Source organism: Neopsephotus bourkii, unplaced genomic scaffold (genome assembly GCF_033783945.1).
Source record: "Neopsephotus bourkii isolate Nb327-2 ecotype Australia unplaced genomic scaffold, CSIRO-AGI_Nbou_v1 NB_196, whole genome shotgun sequence".
In the NCBI taxonomy this organism is placed as follows: domain Eukaryota; kingdom Metazoa; phylum Chordata; class Aves; order Psittaciformes; family Psittacidae; genus Neopsephotus; species Neopsephotus bourkii.
In genome coordinates, this window is record NW_026900709.1 from 4113222 (window position 1) to 4133645 (window position 20424).

Genomic DNA, 20424 nt, shown 5'->3' on the forward strand with positions numbered 1-20424 from the left:
CAACCCTACCTCACCTCAGCTGGCCCCGCTCTCCCCAGCACCCCTGCCGCCGGAGAACTCTCTGCTACCTCGCACTACTCTCCTCAGCGCAGCAGCAACTCCGCCTAGCCTTCCCTTACGGCTCCCTACAGATCCTCACCACACCTTCACCCGCCCCTTCCCCGGGCGGGGTCACTCACCACCCGCCCCACCTCAGGGCGCTGGGATGGGCAGGGAGAAGGGAGTAACCTCCCGTCGCTGGAGTCGGAGACGGTACAGTGATCCCCAGCCCCGGCCGCTTCCCGACGGCCTATCGAGCTGCTTGTGCCCGTGGGTGACAAGCGGCCAGTGTCCTTTTCCCTCCCCTTCCTGTGGGTATCGTGTCACCGGCGAGCCCCCGCGCAGGAATAGTACCCGGAATGGACGCCCTGACGAGATTGACAGGACTACCCCTCGGACCTGCGCTGTTTTTGAAGCACGGGAACCTCCCTCCAGGTCTGTCCCGAGGCCCTGGGGAGGTAGGTAGCAAACCCCTCCACCGGCGAGAGAGGTAAATGAGGCCATGCGTTTTACCTGGCCTCTGATCTCAACCAGTGAGGCCCTTTCTGGGTCTGACTCACCAGAGGCAAAAACATAGTCTAGACTTTGCAGCTGTCAACATGAAGAAGTAACAGTCCTTTCTGCAACTCGAGAAGGCTTCCTAAGGTTCACAGAGGCTCACAAGTAGGCTGGCTGCCCTGAAAATGGCTGTGCAACAGCAAGCCTGAGATGGCCTTAGGGGTGTAATTCGGGGTCAGCCAGAGGGCTAGAAAACACCTTTGTGACCACTCAGAATATTCCGACTTTTTTCAGCCCTTGCCAACTGGAGGAGAAGCACCAATAGTAACACCCGTGTCAGCTGTACTTCTGTGGTCACTTAATGAACAGCATTACAACCTGTTCCTGTTCCTTACTTCCATCCTGTTTGCAAATGCAGATTGCCCTGAAAATAGCTCTGCTGATAAACAGGTCTGGAAAAAACGAGCGATCCAAATGTCAAGCTCATAATCAATGTAGTTACAAGGTACAGCCTGAAAAAACTCCTTGATTTGACAAAAGCAAGAGCTGGAATGCAGACGGATGTGTGCTGGGAGAACCACCCCAGTGGGAAAGCTGTTTTCAAAGTAATCAAACATTCACAGGTTTAGTAACAGTAGCTCAATGCTGAGATGCAATGTTAGGTTCACTGTAGGGTCAATTTATCACTGGCTACTCTCCTGGTTTACTTTTTTGGGTACTTTAAATACTTCAAAGATTATTTTGATGTCTACAGTAAAATATGTTTAGTTGAACTAAGATCTTTGTGTCTTGCTTAAGTTTGCTCTGTGCAAGTTATATTGACCCAGCCTAACCCCACAGCACTTCTGAAATGACATCATTTAAGTCTCAGTGAGCACAGGCAAGGGCACAGACCTGGAGTCCTTACAGGACCCTACACTGCTCTGCACTTCTCTGGTGTTGCTTCAACATCTACCAGCTTCCACAACATTACTGTGACCACAGGGAATAAGATCACCTCCAAAAAACTAAAATAATTTCTAATAATTCTCTGCTGGTATTATACAGCAATATAATGCTTAAGTCTTAGGAGTGATTTTTATAGCTGGCTGCGAAAACTGTATAAAAGGCAATTTTAGCAGAGCTGATGATATTTTTTAGAAACAGTTATTTTGCAAGATTAAAGAACTCTGCTGAATTGCATTCATTGACTTCTATGAATATTTATCAGAGAGCAACAAAGCTTACCCTAAGAACAGCACTACGTTTTAATAATGTGAAAGGCAGAACAGGCCAAGCCTTTCACATGCTTCATAGCTTGATTTGGGGAATTCTAAGTCAGAACAGCTGAAAGAAGACAGAAACATTCAGAAACATGAAAGTGTATTTTACATAGCCTTAATGGTTAGATCTTCTACATTACACCTCCTCCTCAAGACAAAAAACCCCCCACCAAATCTAAATTTGGGATATTTACATTTAAAATAAGGCAATAGTGACAAAAATAGGCCTTTTTCAAAGAAATGAGAAAGATTGAGCTATTTTTGATTCTGATACTTTAAAACCTGAAAACCTTAAAATCCAACACATCTATAAATTTAAGATCATTGTCAGAGCTGGCAAAAATATGTTGCTATGCATACAGGATTTAAATATTACAACAAAAGTTGCTGGGCAGCCCTAGCAGTTTGTGGCTGCCTCATTAAGGGAACAGTATCCTGGCTGACAGAGCCACTCTCAAAGGAAGTCAGGAGTGTGCGTGTTTTTCCTGACTCTGCATGTCAGCAATATACACAGCATGCAATGATCTCTCCTACTGTTCTCTCCCACAAATTAAAAGGCAGTGCTGGACAAAGACAAGAGTCTGACTGTGCTGGTTCCTGTAGGCTCTTGCCTTTTGTCCTTTTTTATAGGATCAGAAGAAGTCTGAAGGTTAAGTGAGGAAAGATAAACTGGAAAAAGCAAAAGAGAAAAACGGAGGGAAAAAAATTACTTGGGAGGAGAAAACAGGAAAGGAATTCTCTAGGCAGAAAAAGACAAGGACAATTTTAAGAGTAATACATGGGCCTGGCAACAGAATGCTGTTTCACTGATTCCCTGACCTTGGAAAATACATGCTACCTTTTTTTGTTTGTAGGACTTATCTGTAGATAATAATGCTAGCTTTCCTCCCAGCATTTTCAGATCCTTTCATGGAAATATGAGCATTCATAGATCTTTGCCAGTGGTCAGACAGGGAGAGCCAGACTGTACCTGATGACAGATTACTTCCTGCTCTCAATTTCATAAAAATGTCTCTAGGGATGTTACTAAAAGATTGACTTCTGCCTCTGTTGTACAGACTACAACTGTATTTAAAATAATATCTATAATTTATGAAGGTGTACACAGTGATTTCTCTTGTGAATGGATTCTCTACACCTTGAGCCTTAACCAGAACAAATCAGAAAGCTAAGAGCTTTTATGTATTCAAGGACTTTGAAGAGACCTTCGGAGAGTTAGCAGTGCTTAGAGCCATATGATGGTGGTGACCTAAGGAGCAAAAAAATTATGGTCAGTGCCATGTGAAAAATGCAGGAAATTACTTATTTCTGAGAGGTTTTCCATTTACTTAAATGGGTGTGCATATTTCTCCAGTACGTTTCCATCTTACAGGCCTTTTTCCACATTATTCCTCTTGTTGGGTTAGGTGGGCAAATCTCCTTTCTAGATGAGCCATGACTCCTCAGCCCATCCCAATTTCCACCATTCTCTCTGTTCTTTGTGTCTACCTGCTGAGAATACTCTTGCTCACTTCCTCTTGTCTCTGTCACCCTTTCCTCATAATGGCTGTACTTGTACCCACTACCCCATTAACCCTTGCAGTTAACTTACAGGCAAGGTACTGGGTACTGAGGGTACTGCAGGACTCTATAATACTCTTGGGAGGGCTCTCACAGGTATATGAGTGTATGGGTGCTTCAAGGGGTACTGTGTTCATTGGGGAGGTACTGGGTAGCACAGGGGTCTATTTGGAGCACTGCAGGGAACTTGGGGGCTCTAGTGGAGTCTGGGGGGTTCTTAGGGCTGAGTACTGGGGTGGGTGAATGGGGTGCACACAGCTTCCCATGGCTGCATCAGGCGGAGCTGTTCTACTCCTATCCAAGTTCCACATTTTCCCCACCCTCGGCAATGGATAAGCCAGAGGAAAAAAAGACTTGAATGGGAAGTACATTGCATTACTCTCCCAATGCTGTTTTCACAGGGTTTTGTTACTACATAATGAAAGCATCCTCATTCAGTCCATCCTTGCAAATCATTAACATTATTAGGGATGATTTCTAGTCAAAATGTGTCAGGGCAATGAGTGATTTCTTTCAGATTTGAAGATACAATTAGATTTTATAGCTTAGTTTAAAAAAACTTATTTTCCGAAAGTAACGGTTGGCATGACATAGATTATTGGAACTAAATTGCTACATAAGACTGACTTGTTTTGTGTCTCGCTTTACAGTTCAGAGTATATATGCTTTATTTATAATGGCATCTGTGTGCATTTTGTTTTACATGTGCTTAAGCAGGAAAAAACTCTGTGGAAACTGCTGCATGAAAGTTCCATTGCTGATGGAACTTGTCACAAGTAAAAGATGAAAGATACTATTCAAAGTAACAGAACTGGAAAAGTACTTAGAAATGTAGTACCGTCTGAGTGAAATTGTAAAGCTTATCAGTACTTAATAAGTGTCCCTAGCAAATAGAAGAATTGTATTACAATCCCTTGTAAATCTGATAATGTGGTTATTGATAGGAAATACTAAATAGGTCTACTGAGAAATCTGATTCCTTTATGTATTATAAAAACATAGTCCTCTGCAAAACACTACAGATAAGTGTTCCATGGAAATATTAATAGACCTCCATTTTGGTGAGTGAAGAGAAAATTATTAGACTCCTCATTAACTTAGTGTGGCAGCCTTTACTGGCTTTGCCTCTCATTTTTCCCCCTACTATGTCTTCTTTAGTCAAACAAAAATTTAATGATTATGCTGAGTTTGATAAAATTTAGGGTTTTGATATTCTTTGCAGCTGTCATAATATTATATTTTACATGTTTCACTGAACTAAATATAAAAGTCTGCAGACAGAAATAAATGAGTAGAAAAGACTATAAGCAATGAAACACAGGTGGGAAAAAATAAAGTAATAGGCTTTGCTTGCTCTGAAAGTATAGCACTACATGGATATAAGTGCAATTTAATAATACCTATATGCTGCCATGATGTTAAAGGCTCTTTGTAAGGTAAACAGGTTCTTTCTTTCCCAATTAATTTGACTGTCATCTAAGAAAATGGCTCTGGGTTCTAATCTCTCATGGTTTAAATCCAGTCAGCCATAAATCAGCCACGCAGTCTCTCTCTCACTCCCCCCCTTTTCTTCCCCCTGCTCTCAGAGGGATGGGAAGAGAATCAAAAGAATGTAACTCCCACAGGTTGAGATAAGAACAGTTTAGTAACTAAGGTATAACATAAATCGCTACCGCTACCACCAATAATAATAAAGGAAATAACAAGGGAAGGGAACACAATACCACCCACTGACTGATAATACCCAGCCTGACCGAGCACCGACCGATACCGGGTGAACCCTGCAGTGAACTAGCCCTTCCAGGTAACTGCCCCCAGTTCTACATCCTGGGCATGATGTGCCGTAGTATGGAATACCTCTTTGGCTAGTTTGGGTCAGTTGTCCTGTCTGCTTCCTCCCTGCTTCCCCTCCTCCCTGGCAGAGCATGAGGCTCAGAAAGTCCTTGGTCAGCCTAAACATTTGAGCAGTAACTAAAAACATCGGTGTTATCAGCACTGTTCCCAGGCTGAAAGTCAAAAACACACCACTGCACCAGCTACTAAGAAGGAGAAAAAATGACTGCTACTGCTGAACCCAGGACATACTACTACCTTCGACAACTTGATTCTTCAAATGTCATTATATGTATAGCTATTGATTCCAAATTAAAAAATAAAAAAGGAAGTTGAGAAGAATCTCACTGAAGATAGGATGTTGCTTATCTATTCCACATGCTTGGGTAAATTTTAGATGTTGTATTTTTATTTATTGTATTTTAGGTCCAGTAGTCCCCAAAGCTTTTCTCTCTATTAACTTCAGTGATTTGAAGTAGAATAGCATGCAAACACAGTAAAAGAACCAAGCCATTCTAATGTTGCCCATTGCAATGTTTTTGTTTCTTTTTTCATGCACATGGTAATTTACTCCATACACACAGTTTTTCAGATTCACACAAGACAGCTATTTATGTTTTAATGGTTGTCTCATTTATGGGGGAATACTTGTGTATATCCCTACACATTTCTGTTGCTTCTCTAGCTAGTATCTGCTACTCAAAACTTGTAAAGTGAAAAAGAAGTATAACACGATTGCTATTGCTTAGAAACACTATTCTGAGTGGTTGAACGTAGTAAAATCACTTGGTTTTGTTCTTTCCCACAATGTACTGTATAGAATTGCATGGAGCAGTATAACAACGTACCATCTACCTTTCTCCTGCGAGTGAAGAGCCTCTATAGCTGCAGCCCCAACTGGCATCAATTTAGAATGGTTATGAAGATACCAAATATATTGAGAAGTGTTGTCTTCTCCAGTGTTTTCCTTCCTCCCTCACATGAGTACCTAATAGGAGTCAAAAGAGAACTGAAGTAGGATGAAGGCAGCCAAGTACAGGAAGAAAAGTTTATGCTCGGTCTTATATGCATTATGGTTTGATTTGCTTTCCATGTCAGTTGATTAAAATAAATATGGAATTTAATGGTAAAAAGGAAAATTGCAAATGTAAAATACTGGTTGCAGAGATGAAAGCACTGTGTTTCACAGCCTCAGACTTTGGTATCCTTTTTTAGGTACTGACACTGGTTTCTGATACTTACCAGAGAAATAAGCCTTGCAAACTTCAATGGACAACACTTCATAATAACCTACTTGTGTAATGAAATAGTGTATTTCATCTGGAGGTTTGAAATAGCTATACAATGAAGGCCCCTTCCTCTGAAAATTTCTATTATTTAAATATTATCGAATATGTAGGAAGAACAAGAACTCAAACCTGTGATTTTTAAAAAGATTTGTGAATCATTGCCTTCTTAGCGCTAAATTTATTTTTATGTAACATGAAGAGATTTTTCCATATGTTTCCATATGTTAGAGATGTTTCCATATGTTAGAATCTAGCTTTATAAGGTAACTTATCTTGCCTGTGTGAATGATTAGAGGATTCTCCTTTATCTTATAATTGTTATTACTTTTTTTGCTAAATTCGCAATTCACTTTTTTCCTGCATATACAGAATTTGTGAGCTCTGAGATATTATTTACCTTTTGCCTTCCATTCAAATCAAAGGTTTCTATGTATTTGGACCAATAGGTAATTTAATTTTTTATTATTATTATTTGTAGTGTCTTATAGGAAGTAATTAAACTATTCTATGATTCTATGATTTTGGCCACTACAGACCCACAGATTTACAAAACGAGACATCATTCTTCCTTTCATTTTCCCTGTCATCCCCCAAATCACAAACCTTTGAGAAGTGCTGCTCAAGTGCGGTTCACTGAGCCTCATTATGCTTAATACCTGCTCATAAAAACACTTCTTGGCATCTCTGGACATCACAATTGCAGAGCACATATGGCTAAAATCCTGCTGAATTTTAACAGCAGCATAGCCTGGAGTGTTAAATGCATTTCAGTTTTTCACCTTCCCAAATCTTGCCACTGAATCTGACACTACATCTGTGATGAGATGAAGAGAGGGTAACTGGTTAGAATTAGAGGATTCTTCCAAACCATAATGTAAATACCTGTCTTTCTAAGTTTGTCCAACACAGGTGGAATTTTTCACTTTTATTGTGGATTTGTTTATAAATCTCTGCATTTGGGCATAAAACTCTCCTGGCCTTTTATTTGCAGAATGCTTCACTTTCGCTAATCCTGTTGATACAGTGGGAGTTAGTGTAGGCTACGAATTTTAACTACCAGCTTATTTAACCCCACTCAGAAAAGATACAAACAGTGCTTAACAATGCTTTCAATTTATGCACATTAGTACTCCCACAGTGGCAAATTTCAAGAAAATAAGCTTACATAGTTTAGTCGTTAGCCTTTCTTTTCCACGACCTCAGAATATCTTCTAACCTGACATTAAGGAGTAAGAGATTTTGCAATAAAAGATTAAACATCCTCCATCCCTAATGGAAAGTATTTTGAATCTTCTTAAAATTCTGTTCAATTAATGCCAGAGGGATCCAAGTAATTTTGAGGATTGCATTTAATCATAATTAGAGACATTTTAATCTTTTTTTTTTTTTTTTTTTAATTTGAGATGACTTTTCCTAATCAATTCAGAGAGATGGGCTAAATTTGCATGCATGCGAAACAACAAGACATAAATGTTTGTAGCAGGTTTTCAAACCTATCTACTTAACTGCATGTAAGGTTGTATTTAGAAGTGGTATCGGGACTAGGACAAAGTCTGCTTATAACTTTAGTTCCCATACAAAAAGGCTACATTTTACATGGTACCTGTTCTCTGCTCGCATCTATTACCTCTTTAAGCCAGTGTAGAAGCTCTCAAAAACATTGCTGGGAAACACTGCTCTGACTTTTTTTCATAGGAAACCAGCTTTCTTTAAAATGAATCAGGTATGGGTATAGCTCTTCACACTCTTTCTTTGGGTAGCCAGTCAGGCACAGATAGCAATGTACTGCTAACACTGACATACTTTGGGTGTATCTGGTGGGGGTTACTTGGACTGAACTAAGGCTTTTCCCAAGTAACCCCCCCACAAAATGCCTATGGTATGGACATCATGCTCTCAGGACCAATGCTCTGCCTATAGAGATCTACTCCTATTAGATTATTTGATACTTTTTCCATTGTCAGGAGCCCCCATATATAATTCACAAGTAGTCTTTTCTCCTGATGGAGGGGGCTAGTGCATATAGCCTCAGTGGTCCAGGCTGCACCTGATTAATTTGTTTATAACCCAACCTAATTAAGCAATGAAAAATCTTTCAGAGAGCACACATTAAGAAGGAGGTTGCATGTCTGATTATCAGTCAGAATAGCCTACATCCCATGCTTGGTATACGACCAGGTTTCCTCCGAAGCTTTTAACTGCCTGAAAGGTAGCAACAACTACAATTAGATTTCTATGCATGTGTCACAGCCAAAGAAATACTAAGAGGAACAATCAGAGGAGTTAAGAAAAGCTATGTGAAAATAATGGTCATTGGTAAATGTTCTCATTAAGTAGAATTACCACCTACCTTAAACAAGAGCCATTATTATTAAGTATAATTAGACTTGAATAAGAACTCATATTTAAGACTCCCCCAAATCCTCACAATAATTTCTGTTATAATATACAAAATATGCCTTCTCTTCCCTCCCCCAAACTTGAGCAAGTAGCGACTAAGCATGGGAACTTGAGATAGCTTCACTAGTTGCACAAATTCTATGTATCACAGTATCACAGTATGTTAGAGATTGGAAGGGACCTCAGAAGATCATCTAGTCCAATCCCCCTGCCGGAGCAGGAACACCTAGATAAGGTTAAATGTATGTTTTGCCTAGGTTGTAGCACTACTTCTGAGATTATCTGATGCTATTAAAAACCTTATTTTCAATTATTTAACTTCCTGAACTTTGATCACTTTGGCCAAAAATTTGGAGACAGGTGTATGACTCATGTTGTGACTCTTCATGTAGGGGAAATGAATTGTCAAGCATCTACCCTTGAAAATCAGACTAGGAAAAAAAGCATGCTTTGATTATTTACAAATCCAAACCAACATGTAACATTTTACCATCCTTCCCTAGAAAAAACTGATTTACCTGACACTGAATTTGGTATACGAATCACTTCCTTATCAGGGGGGTGTTCTTTCCTGCCTACAAAATTTGTTTCAAATACTGCTACTTGTTATGCTTCTGAAAAATTTGTTCACAGAATCTCTGTATCTCAGATTTTACTCCTCTGTTCATGCCAAGCATTACCTAGCCCGAGATCCGTTCAGTCTTCTCTGCAGCTGTGGAGCAGTTTTGCTGTATCATTGTCAAAGTCAGCCAGCAGAGCCATGAGCAGTGATGTTCTCCTTCCTCCTTGCAGTGACCATCACTATGCCCAGGCTGGGTTGAAGGAAACTCAGTTGAATGCACAGTGGCAAGAGCTGAGCCTGCTGGAGAGGGAGCAAATGGGTAAGGCAAGTCCATAGCAGGAGCAATGAAAGAAGTACTGCGAGTGGTGGCAAAAATGCCACAGCCATTCTGGCAAGGGTGTCCAGCAGTCCTCTGAGGTCTCCTGTGCTGAGTGGTCCATGGCAGCTGGCGAGCAACAGATAGAAGTAGGAACTGGGAGGATCCAGTTAGGAGGAGGGAGAAGAGACTTAAGCGCCAGAACACCTTGCTACAGCTTGGAGGAAGGTGAGAAGAACTGGGATAGGACTCAAGGTGAGGAAAGTGGTCTCATTCAGAGGTCTCATGCAGTGAGAGAAGCCCTACTATAGCATTTTACATGACTGCAATGTTTGCACCAAAGGATGTTAAACTGCACTGAGACCATGAACCTTCACTCTGGTGTTGGCTAATTTTTGGGTGTCTCTTTGCAGTGTTACTATTTTATTTTTTTTTTATGCACTGACCTCCATATAGAGGTCAATACATTCCACTCCAAGGCCTGTGTCTTTATAGCAAAAAGCGGCTGTAAAACAGGATTAAACATGACCTAACAGATCCTGATTTTACCCTTTCTCATACTTAATTGGTGTATCTGTTAAGGCAAACAACACTGCTAAAATAAAGGATTGTTCCTTGGAGGTAAAAATTGGCAGGAATCTTCCATAACCAGAGTGTTCTAATTACTAAAAACACATAAATAGCCTGGAAGTACTATCAGACAGAGAAAAGAATTCATCAGTGACTTCAGCTGGAACAAGAACATCATTAAGATAGAGGCATATCACAAAAGTACTTCTCACTAAGTTAAAGAAGACACAACACTTATACTATCTAAAAAAACCATAAGATGCCTAAGTTCAGTTAGGTTCATTCCACAAAGGAGGGAAGAAAGAATTAGCAAAAAAAATTAGGAGGCATTGACTCAAGCAGTGTAAATATTTTTTTTAAATCTAACAAAAATTGAAAACACACTGTATGTTTTAAATGAAAGATTATGAACTTTTGACTATATTTGCTTTATCCTGACTTAAATTTGCTGGGGTTCTTCCCAGTCTAAAAACTTTGTAATAGTTTTGTAGGCAAAATATGATTTGTGGTTGTCTTGCCAAAACCCGAGTGAAGCTTAGCAACGAGTGTATCCTTGTGTGAATAAATTATATCATTACTATGTGGGATTTTTTGTTGTTTTATAATACCATACTGAGGACATAATAGCACAAACAGACACAATAACCACCGACACTTAAAAAAATCATTACTTTTAAAATTACCTCATTTAATTTAAAGAATTTTCTCATCATTGCTTTGCAAGTTTCATCAATTTGAAAATGAATTATGATTTGCTATCATTGTGAATGCATACTTGAAGAAATTGCAACTTCTTCCCTATTGTTCTTTCCCAGTCTTGCACATTAGATATTCCTGACATAGGAAAAGATGTCAGTTTTCACACTTCATCAACCATGGTCAATTGGTACAGGAGCACCACTTTCAGCTCCCAGCAGAACACTTAATTTTAAAAGCTTCCCAAAATGCACTGTCTAGGTGGAAACTACTGGCTTATGTAAGCTATACTGCAGCACAGCTCCAAGACTACAGTATTTTAATCTGTTTTATGATACAAAATACACCCACCAAGGAACAGTTGGGTGCCTCGAGGATGGAGTAAGTTGAGTGTACAAAAAAGCACATTAGACAGTGCAGGCATTTGCTGACTCATATGTTAAGGCAAACACAAATAGATGTGTTTTTTGAATCTATCATCTTGCCTTTCTTAGCTTGAGTGAATTCCTTGACTGTTCTGGAAAATCTGTCCCTGTCATTAAATACATTCATCACCAAGCAACCTTAATTCTTTTTAACTTTCTATGCAAGCATTTTAGTGTAAATCTTCCTCTTGTTAACTTTTTTTTTTTTAATTAGGTGTCAAGTTGTATCAAACCAAATTGCTCTTTTCCTTCATAATTCGTGGTTCTCCACATTTACAAACAGAAGCATATCAATATAGATACATCAGAAGCATCCATACATGTGTAGTCATAAATATAGTACTAAAAATTAGTCAACCTTTTATTCTCTTCTGGAGAGAAGTGTAACTAAACTCTCTCTTAGCTGTACCATGCATAATTATAAAACCTGTGCATTTTGTGAACAAAACAAATATTATTCGTGTTTCCTGGAGGCTTGATGCTTATGAAACTTGAAATCTGTAGCTTCCTTATAGACCCTTTCAGTTAATGGCTTCACATGTCAAGGTTGTAATTTAAGGTGAGAATTAAATGATCTTAATTTTTTTTTATTTCAGCAGCCAAATGCATTTAATGACAAAAAACTAATTTGAAATGTTTAAGACATTTAATCTTTAACTATAACATCTTTAGTATGTTATATGCATGTGCCACTGCAACATGCTACAAATAGTTTCTAGGGGATGCAGCATATTCCAGCAATGAGGGTACTTCGCTGTTCCCAAATAATTAAACTGGCGATTAAACTTCATACGATTTCACAAAATATATTAAAAAGCTGCAACATATTTCTACATGATGTATACTCTCTAATAATATATGGCATGGTAATTACCTTTCCTGTTGTCTTTAAATTAGTCTTCTTAGGTCAGGCTGTGTGACAGTATGTAGAGATACAGCTAAAAGCTTTTATTAGTTCTTCCTCCCCTCCTTTTGTTGCAATAACTTAATATCTTGTACTCTCTCTTGTACAATGCAGGCTGGGGTTGAGTCCTCTATTCTCTTACCAGTCTTTTCTTTCCAGTATTTTTTAAGGTGAATGTTTCTTCGATGCAATATTAGTTATTTTCTGGTCTTTTTAACTGAAAAAAACCCTCCCAACAAGAAAACTGTTGTATACATGTTTCATGACATTGCTTACATCAAATTTAGATGGAAGCTCATGGGAAAAAGAAAGTTCATTGTTATTTAGATCTGTCTCTCAATCAGCTTTTTTTTTTTTGAGTTGAATATGGTAAGTGCCTCTGTAACCTTGACAGAAGTTCTGGGATTTGGTATGGAATTGTATTATACATTGTGTATATATAGAAAAATTCACATCCTTTAAGTGGCAGTTATATCCTGTAGCTAGGCATTTGATAGTTGCTAATGACTGGCTGGGGTAAGGAGGTTCTTACTCTTTCCTATTTAATGATTGACTGCCAACAGGTGCCCAACACCTTCATTGTGAAATTACTTTAGAAACCAAACAGAAAGGAATTTTTCCACTAAGTCTTACTGCCTTTAAAGCCGGTAGCTAATTTTGAGTAGACTTATGCCTCCAGTGACTATTAGCACGCCCAGCCCTATCCCTCTTATTTTCCATCCTTCAATATAATCCGTGTTTCTCAGCTGCCTTTCCTGCTTTCCCTTCCCCACACTTTTACCCTTACTGCAGTCCCCTCTACCCCATCTTTCCCGAGATGCTCGCGTAGATAACCTCATTATAACGAAACCCCACCTGGAGAGCTGTGAAGTGCAGCACCACGCTCGCACTCACTCTTGACGGCTCACCACAGCTCATGGCCTGGCTGCCGGGAGAAAGATAACCCTTACTGGACGGCTCCTCCCGCCTCCCGCCCGGGACCGCGCTGCTGGGCCGGGTATTCCGGCCCGGCCGCTTCGTGCCGCCAGGGGGCGGTGTTGGCTCTGTAACGGCGGGCGCAGCGCACCGGCCACCTGGAGGGGCTCGGAGCTGAGGGGCGCGGCGGTGCAAGCGCTGCCCCGGGCCGGCGGCCGTGAGGGGAGCGCCCTGAGAGGAGCAGGTGGCCAAGCCGCAGCCCGCCTTGTTTCGGGTTCATTTTCAAGCGCCGGAGGGTCCCAATGTGAGTCCTCGCTGCCTTTTGTGAGGCGCCCCTCACGCCTCATCCCGCTCTGCTGGCCCACCCGCAGCAATCGGGGCCTGGGCGCGGACTCCTCCCCCTCCGCCAGCAGCCCTGGGGGGCAGCGCTCACTCGTAACCGCGCGCTGCCAGCCCGGCACCGTCCCTTCGTCTCCTCGGCTGCGCTCCCAATGCGAGTACCTCCAGGGGAACACCGCGGTTGCGCGGGCTTGAAGCGGGGTTAACCTAGTCCCCTTTTCCTCACAGGCTGTTTCAGCCCTGACAGGGGTGCTGCCTCAAAATGCGCGAAGCATTGACTCGGCTGTCCCGGCACGCACACGCGCTCCCCACAGACGGGAGGGTGAGAGGAAGAACAAAACGGTCCCTCCCGCTCCCTTTCTCTCGGCGCCGCGGTGGATGCCATCAAGTCCCACAGCTCGCCCTGCTCGCTCACCCCCAGCCCTACCTGCCCCTCAGCCGCTCGCCGCCGCGCACCGCCCAGAACGCCCATCCAGGCGTCCCGCGGACACGCCCCTCACGAAGCCCATTGGGCAGCCCGGCGCCCCTCGGGGGGCCGCGGCAGCGCTGAGTGGCTCAGCGCCCCGTCCGTCACCGCCGCCTGTCAAAACACGCCCGACCGCTGTCACAACACAGCGGTGCCGCCGCCGCGGCGGCACTTCCTGCGCTCGCCGCTCGCGCGGCGCTTTCCCGCGGCCGCTCCGTTCTCCGTGTCCCCTGCACCGGGGGTGCTGCGGAGTCTGTGGGGAACGAGCATGGCTCCACCGGAGAAAGTTGCCGCCGCCGTAGTGCTGTGAGGGGAGCGCCGCCGGACGCCGTCCGTGTGCGTGTCCTCCCACCCCGCCTTCACAGCGCCTGGAGAAGTTGACACCGCTCGGCGGGGCGATGGCAGAGGCTGCTAGCAGCAGAGAGCAACCGGCAGCCGGCCGGGCTCCCCCTGACGCCGCTCATCGTGCCGAGGAGGAGTCCGAGTCGGCTTCGCTGGACGCCCCGGCGGCAGCCGCAGGCAGGAGGCGGGAGCGCCGCAGCGGTGTCTCGGCCGTCGGTACCGCCGAGCGCTTCCCCGGCGGCAGCCTGGGGCTGCCGGCAGCATCCGACCCTGATACCTCCCTGCTGGAAGCGGCCAAGGCCACCCCACGGAGGAGCAGCATCATCAAGGTGAGGGTGGGACGCCCCGGCCGCGAAGTTTCCGCTGGTCCCGTCGCCGGGTTGCCCCGGCTGAGGTCGCCCTCTGGGCTCCGCGGTGCGGCTGTGGCCGGCAGGGCGGGAGCCGGGCTGGGCGGGGGTGTGGAGGGTGGCGCGCAGGGCGGTGCGCAGCTGCCCTGCCGGCACAGAATAGGGGCGACGGGGCTGCGGCGTTGTCTCCCCGGAGCCCTTCGGGAGAAAGGGGCGTCTCCTGATCGAGTGGTTCCTAGAGGGGGTCGCGGAGCAGGTCCTGGAGGTGGTGTGTGGCGGGGAGCTGCGCCTGCCACTGCTGAGGGGTGCCGAGGTCCCTTCCGCATCCCTGAGTGCCCCGTGAATTTCGCAGCGGGGCAGTTCCCCGCAGAGTTGTGAAGTTTTTTGTGTAGCAGCTCGTAGCTGCTCTTACTTAATATTCATGAGGCACCTGGAGGCAGAATGAATTGCTTCTACTGTGATGGTTTTCTTTGCTCTTGAGCTGCAAAATATGCAGTGTCACAAATTAACAGAAGGCGTGTTAGGAGGCTGACTGTGGTACAGATTGCTGTGGAGCAGCGCCGTGTGCTTAACACCCTTTATGTGACATTAACAGGTCGGGCGTGATCTTAAAAGCCTGTGCCTTTGTTATAAGCTGCTGAAGAAAATGGCTTTATGATTGTATTTATCTGTGGGCTTTTTGTTTGTTTGCTTGTTTGTTATTTGCTTGGTTCTTCTTCCAGTTTAATTTTTAAGAACAAGCTACTTGGTTTCCAATCAAATGGCATCTCCTTGCAGGTACCGTAGACTAATTACTAGTTTCTGGGGAGATGATGAATGAAGTCTCCTGGGCAAACTTAATTTAACATATGGTCACACGTGATCCTCATGTAGTGATTTGCACTTGGAAGGCACCGGGAGAGCTGTGGAAAAGAAGCTTTCACTTCTGCAAATGTGTGAAGGTACTGGGCAGAGCTCTAGCTCAAGGCAAGAAGCAAAGAACACATGCTTAGCTCTCAAAGCTTAGTATCTCCATTCAAAGGAGGAATAGATAAACGAAATATTTGTGTTTTGCATTTTAAAGCTTTACTGTTCAGAGGGGACAGAGGTAGTTAAGTGCAAAAGAGCCTTCAGGATCCTTCTTAAGTTTCACCTTGAGATATTAACCCAGTAAGCCCAACAAAGCATTGAAGTGTTGTTTTAGTCTCCTAAAGGCATCCATTGGGTGTGATGCATCTGCAACTTCCAATCTGAAGTTACCTAAATGCATAAATGCTTTACTGAATCAGGACCAAAGTTCTGTAAGTGTCCTGGTACAGAATGGCATTTTTCTCTTGGAATTGTGTGAAGGTTTAAAAAATTGAAAATACACTATCTTGGATTTAAATTAAAGAACATTGTTTTTACAGATTATGCCAGTTTTAAGTTGTAATGACTGGGTAGCATTTTTACTACAGGTTGATGATTTAGCAATACTGGTGAGAGTGATAATGATCTGTCTTACAAGTGGAGGAAATTTCTTGAAATACATTCTGAGATGATGTTTCTCAGCAGAGAGATTTCTGATAGAGATAAGGAAGTATTAATGTGATCTAAGGAGCTGGCCTTATCTGAAATACTGGATAAACTCAGTTTCCTGTGCTTAGGAATGGTGTATTCAAACTGGAGCACATTCGAAGAAGGGTAACTAGGATGGGCTTATAAGGTCAATGAATTGAATACTGTATGAGGGAAAATTTGATTTCTAGGACAGCATTGCCTTTAGAATTAAGGATGCCTATGAAGACATCCTGTCTGAAAACTAGAGCATTATTCTGATCACTGTAAGGGTCTGGAATGGTTTTATGATAGAAATGGAATGAAAAATACTATAATTCATCTTAAATTTAGTTGCTAAACTGATGAATTAGATTAGATAGCATGGTTGTGTCTGATATCAAGTATTTAAACTTGAGGATTTGCAGGCTACACATCTCTAAGACATGCTGTTGGGACCCCATGCAGAGCATTATGTTTATTTTCCCACAAGGTTGTCTTGGTGGCGTATAAAAGTCTTCTGAATCACAATTCTCTTCTGGCATTATTCCATTGGAATGGAAATACTTTTAACTTGAAATAGGAATTAAATAATTTGTCTGCATCTTTCAGGAACTTCTGATGTCCTGGGAAATGTTCATCAGGTGTTGAATGCAAATTTCAGATGGAATTAAGGTTACCCCCCCCCCCAACTTATTTTACCTTCTTTTTTCCAGGACTTTTATGTTGCAGGAATTCTGTTTAAGCATTGTATGCTTTTCAGGAGAATGAATTTTACAGTGTGTATTTTACTCTAAAAGGTCTATATGGTCATATAAATGTATAGTTGGAATAGTATTCCATTGCTTTCTTTAAGCTGATATTAGCAGCTGAAACAGGGGGTTTAGAAAAGCCAGCTAAGTTGTTCAGTGAGGGCAGGCTCTTACTCTGCAGGAATTGAGTGCTCTTGCCCTATTTTCCCTTTTCTCTACCAATTATTTAAAGGTGTCCTTTAAGCATGAGTGGTCTCACTGAATTAGCAAAAATTTGAAACTCTGTAGATTTAGATGATCAAAGGAAATTTCTAACAGCATTTTTTCCTATCTGTCTTCTAGAGCTCTGCACGTTTCAAGGTTAGCATCTGAGAAGGCAATTCCAGTGGAAGCCAGACTTGCTTATGTTGGAGTGTTTTGGCATCCACAGTATAACTGTGAAGTAAAAAGCACTGAACAGGGACTTGCTTTAAAAACCTTTCCTGCAGCAAATTACATTTGGTGTACACAGCAAGTAAAATATGAACCCTTCTAGATAATCTTCAGTGCATTCGTGTGCTCTATATTTGGCTTTAGAAACAAGAGAACTCATTTATGTAAAAAGAACAAAATGTAGCTGCAATATTTTTATTCCCCTTTTGCTTTGCTAATGTTCCCAGCTTTGTAGATTGAGGTAAATTTGAAATAACATTAATGAGAAATAGTTGTATCTGCCTTTGTGCTATACAAATTTCCCCTAATACATGTGCGTTAGTTTTTAGGGGGCGTTTTTGTTTTGTTTTATTTCTCTTTTTTTTTTTTTTTTTAATGCAAGGGAAGAGATGAGTTGTTTTACTAGAGAACTGGAGCAAGAAAGGAGTTTTGCTACGAGGAGCTTGAAGTCAGTGAAGTACAATGGCTGGGAGACGAAGTTAAAGGTCAAGAGAGTGTAGAACCTGACCCGTTTTTGAAGAACTATGCATTGGGTAAATTATTTGCCAAGTGTTTTCATTTTCTCTTCTTGTGAGCAATCCATTGCCAGTTGTTTACAAATAAAGTGTTAATTCCAACCACTTTTAGGTGAGGAGAACTGAAGACAGTACTCAACAAACTGGTTTTCTTTTTTTTACATGTAGTGCATTTCAAGCCTTCCTGTGTGGGGTTCTAAACAGAGTTGACTGATGCTGTTTTCCTTCTGGCATGTTCCTTTTGACATTGCCATCTAGAAGCATTTTAATGAAGGGGTAGGAAGGCTGTGTAATTTGTTATGTAATGCCTACTGAAATATTTTGTAACTTTTAACCAAAATATTTCCCTGTCAGTTGTTCCCAGGCTTCTCTCTCTGCTTTGGTTGCATGTAATACAAACTTTTGGGACCATGTGGGTTTTTCCTTCCTGGATCTTTGTGCCAAGATACTGTTGCAGATAACGCAGCTCTGCATTATGTCAGTAGCAGCAGATCATCCCCATGAAGTGAACTTGAACTGCAGAGTCAGACTTTAACTTCAGTCACTGTAGAGCCATGAGACTGTTCACTGAAGCTCTTCCAAAGGCTATTTGCTTCTGTTTCATGTGCAGGTTTTTTTCTTTCAAAGCCAGTTGAGTTGTCCTTGCTTGTCATATACAACTAGTCTAAGAACTGCAAGAATAAGGGGTTTACAGTTGAATTCATCAGTGTAAGTGTATCAAGAGATCCTGCTGTCTTGTTCCAAGAATTTGTATTTATCCTACTGACATTTTTAGCTTTAAAAAACCCAAACCTACAACAAAAAAAGAATGAGGCTTAGTTTCTTTCAGCTTGTGTTCTGCAATGTGGTGACAGAATTTAAGTATTTTTAATAGATGGTACATCTTTCTATGCAACATGACTATTTAAGACTTTTTTCAGAATAGAGTTTTTTTTCATGACTGTAATGATTCTTCAGTAAATATTACTTAGCTTTTTGCTATGAAAGCTTACATTTAGATACTTGCTGCTTAATAATCTAAACCTATGACTATCTAAGACTCATTAAAGCTGACTAATTGTTAGCCTAATGGTGATTTTACCACAACTGCATTCTTTGGCATATTCATAAGTACCATAGGAAAAGGAAAATATTTAGGTAGAGAAGACATGAAAGAACACAATAGAGTGTAAAAAGGTATAGAGAAAGGCAAGAATTACATGCTTAGCCATGGAAAAACTGCTACAAAATGAGGTATCATCAGATTGGTCTGGAAAAATGAATCTAGCAGGTGATATTTTAATGTATGTAAATTCCAAACATTGTGGAGAGAGAAACAGGGAACTGATACCCTGTTTCACAGAATGTGAAGTGGGAAAACCCAGGGATAGTTATATAGCAGCAGGTTTAAAATAAATGAAAGCATCTTCTGACGCAGCATGGGATTGAATCATGCATTTAACAGCTACAGAAAGCTATGGCAGTCAGAAATGCAAATGGGATCAAGCAGGTTCAAAATGGCAGATTGATAGAGGAGAGTTTCACAATGCGCCGAAAGCATCTGGCTTAGAAAGCCCCTGAACTACAAGTGGTTGAACACTGGGAAACTACAGCAGAGGATTGATCACTTTGTACTTTACTGCTTATGTGCTCCCTGTGCATATACTGCTGTAGCTGGGATACCAGTGTAGATTGACCTTTATTTAACCTGGTATCTATTTGTTACGAAAAACTTAATACACCATTAAGAGACAGAGAAGACTGTTTTCCATTCTTGCTAGTGTAAAAATTCCTCAGAAGTGAGAACAATCTTCTGTGTTAATTACCTAGATTTTTTTTTTTTTTGCCAACTTTACCTAAGAGAAGCATTTTAGAGCTATTTTTTAGATTGCTGTGGCATAGCTGTTTGTAGCCTATAATATTTTTGTCACACTGCAGGATATTCCATACACTGCTTTTGCAAATAAATTCTATCCAATAGTATCCCTGAAGATGGACAGTTTTTCTATGGAACTGTTGGGTTTAGCACAAAGATATTTTCTTCTGGAGGGCAGTAAGCATTTTAGACTGGGGTTTCACTGCATCTCTTCACTGAAAACAACTCTAACATTGGAAGGTCCAGTGTGGCTGTGTCTAAGATGATAATATTGTAGTAGGGAAGATTTAGGTCTTATGGAATCTTTTTGTGTCAAGCTATCAATAATAATAGTCTGTAGTAGTGCAGACCACAATCCACTGAAGACTTGCACATATAAAATGCGTTTCAGGTGCTGTATTTAGGGATATGGGTGCTATGAAGTTGTCCTGAAGGCTCGCCTAGCTTCTTATGCCTTTCAGAGATGTAAGTTTTGCTGGAAAAGCTTCTTACAGAGATTTTTCTCTTGTACAGGTCCAGAGTCACTTACACTTGCTGCTGAGCATTCTAATATGCACCTCACACACAAGTCAATCTATAATAGGTGAAGTTT

At 41.7% G+C, this 20424-nt stretch overlaps 1 protein-coding gene and 1 long non-coding RNA gene across 3 annotated transcripts in view; one reads left to right on the forward strand and one right to left on the reverse strand.

Moving 5' to 3' along the window:
* Positions 1-5997: 5997 nt before the first annotated feature.
* On the reverse strand, positions 5998-9693 carry LOC133224281 (uncharacterized). The gene is made up of 3 exons (XR_009728822.1): positions 9562-9693; positions 7138-7295; positions 5998-6180 (listed from the first exon to the last, which is right to left on the reverse strand). It is a non-coding gene; the product is annotated as an uncharacterized LOC133224281 (long non-coding RNA).
* Positions 9694-14283: 4590 nt separating this feature from the next.
* PLCL1 (phospholipase C like 1 (inactive)) overlaps positions 14284-20424 on the forward strand; it is a 203730-nt gene continuing 197589 nt past the window's right edge. For both annotated transcript variants that reach the window (XM_061377410.1, XM_061377424.1), the window contains exon 1: positions 14284-14745. In XM_061377410.1, coding sequence (XP_061233394.1) covers positions 14473-14745 — 273 coding nt within the window. In that variant the 5' untranslated portion in view covers positions 14284-14472. The remainder of the gene's footprint in view (positions 14746-20424) is intronic.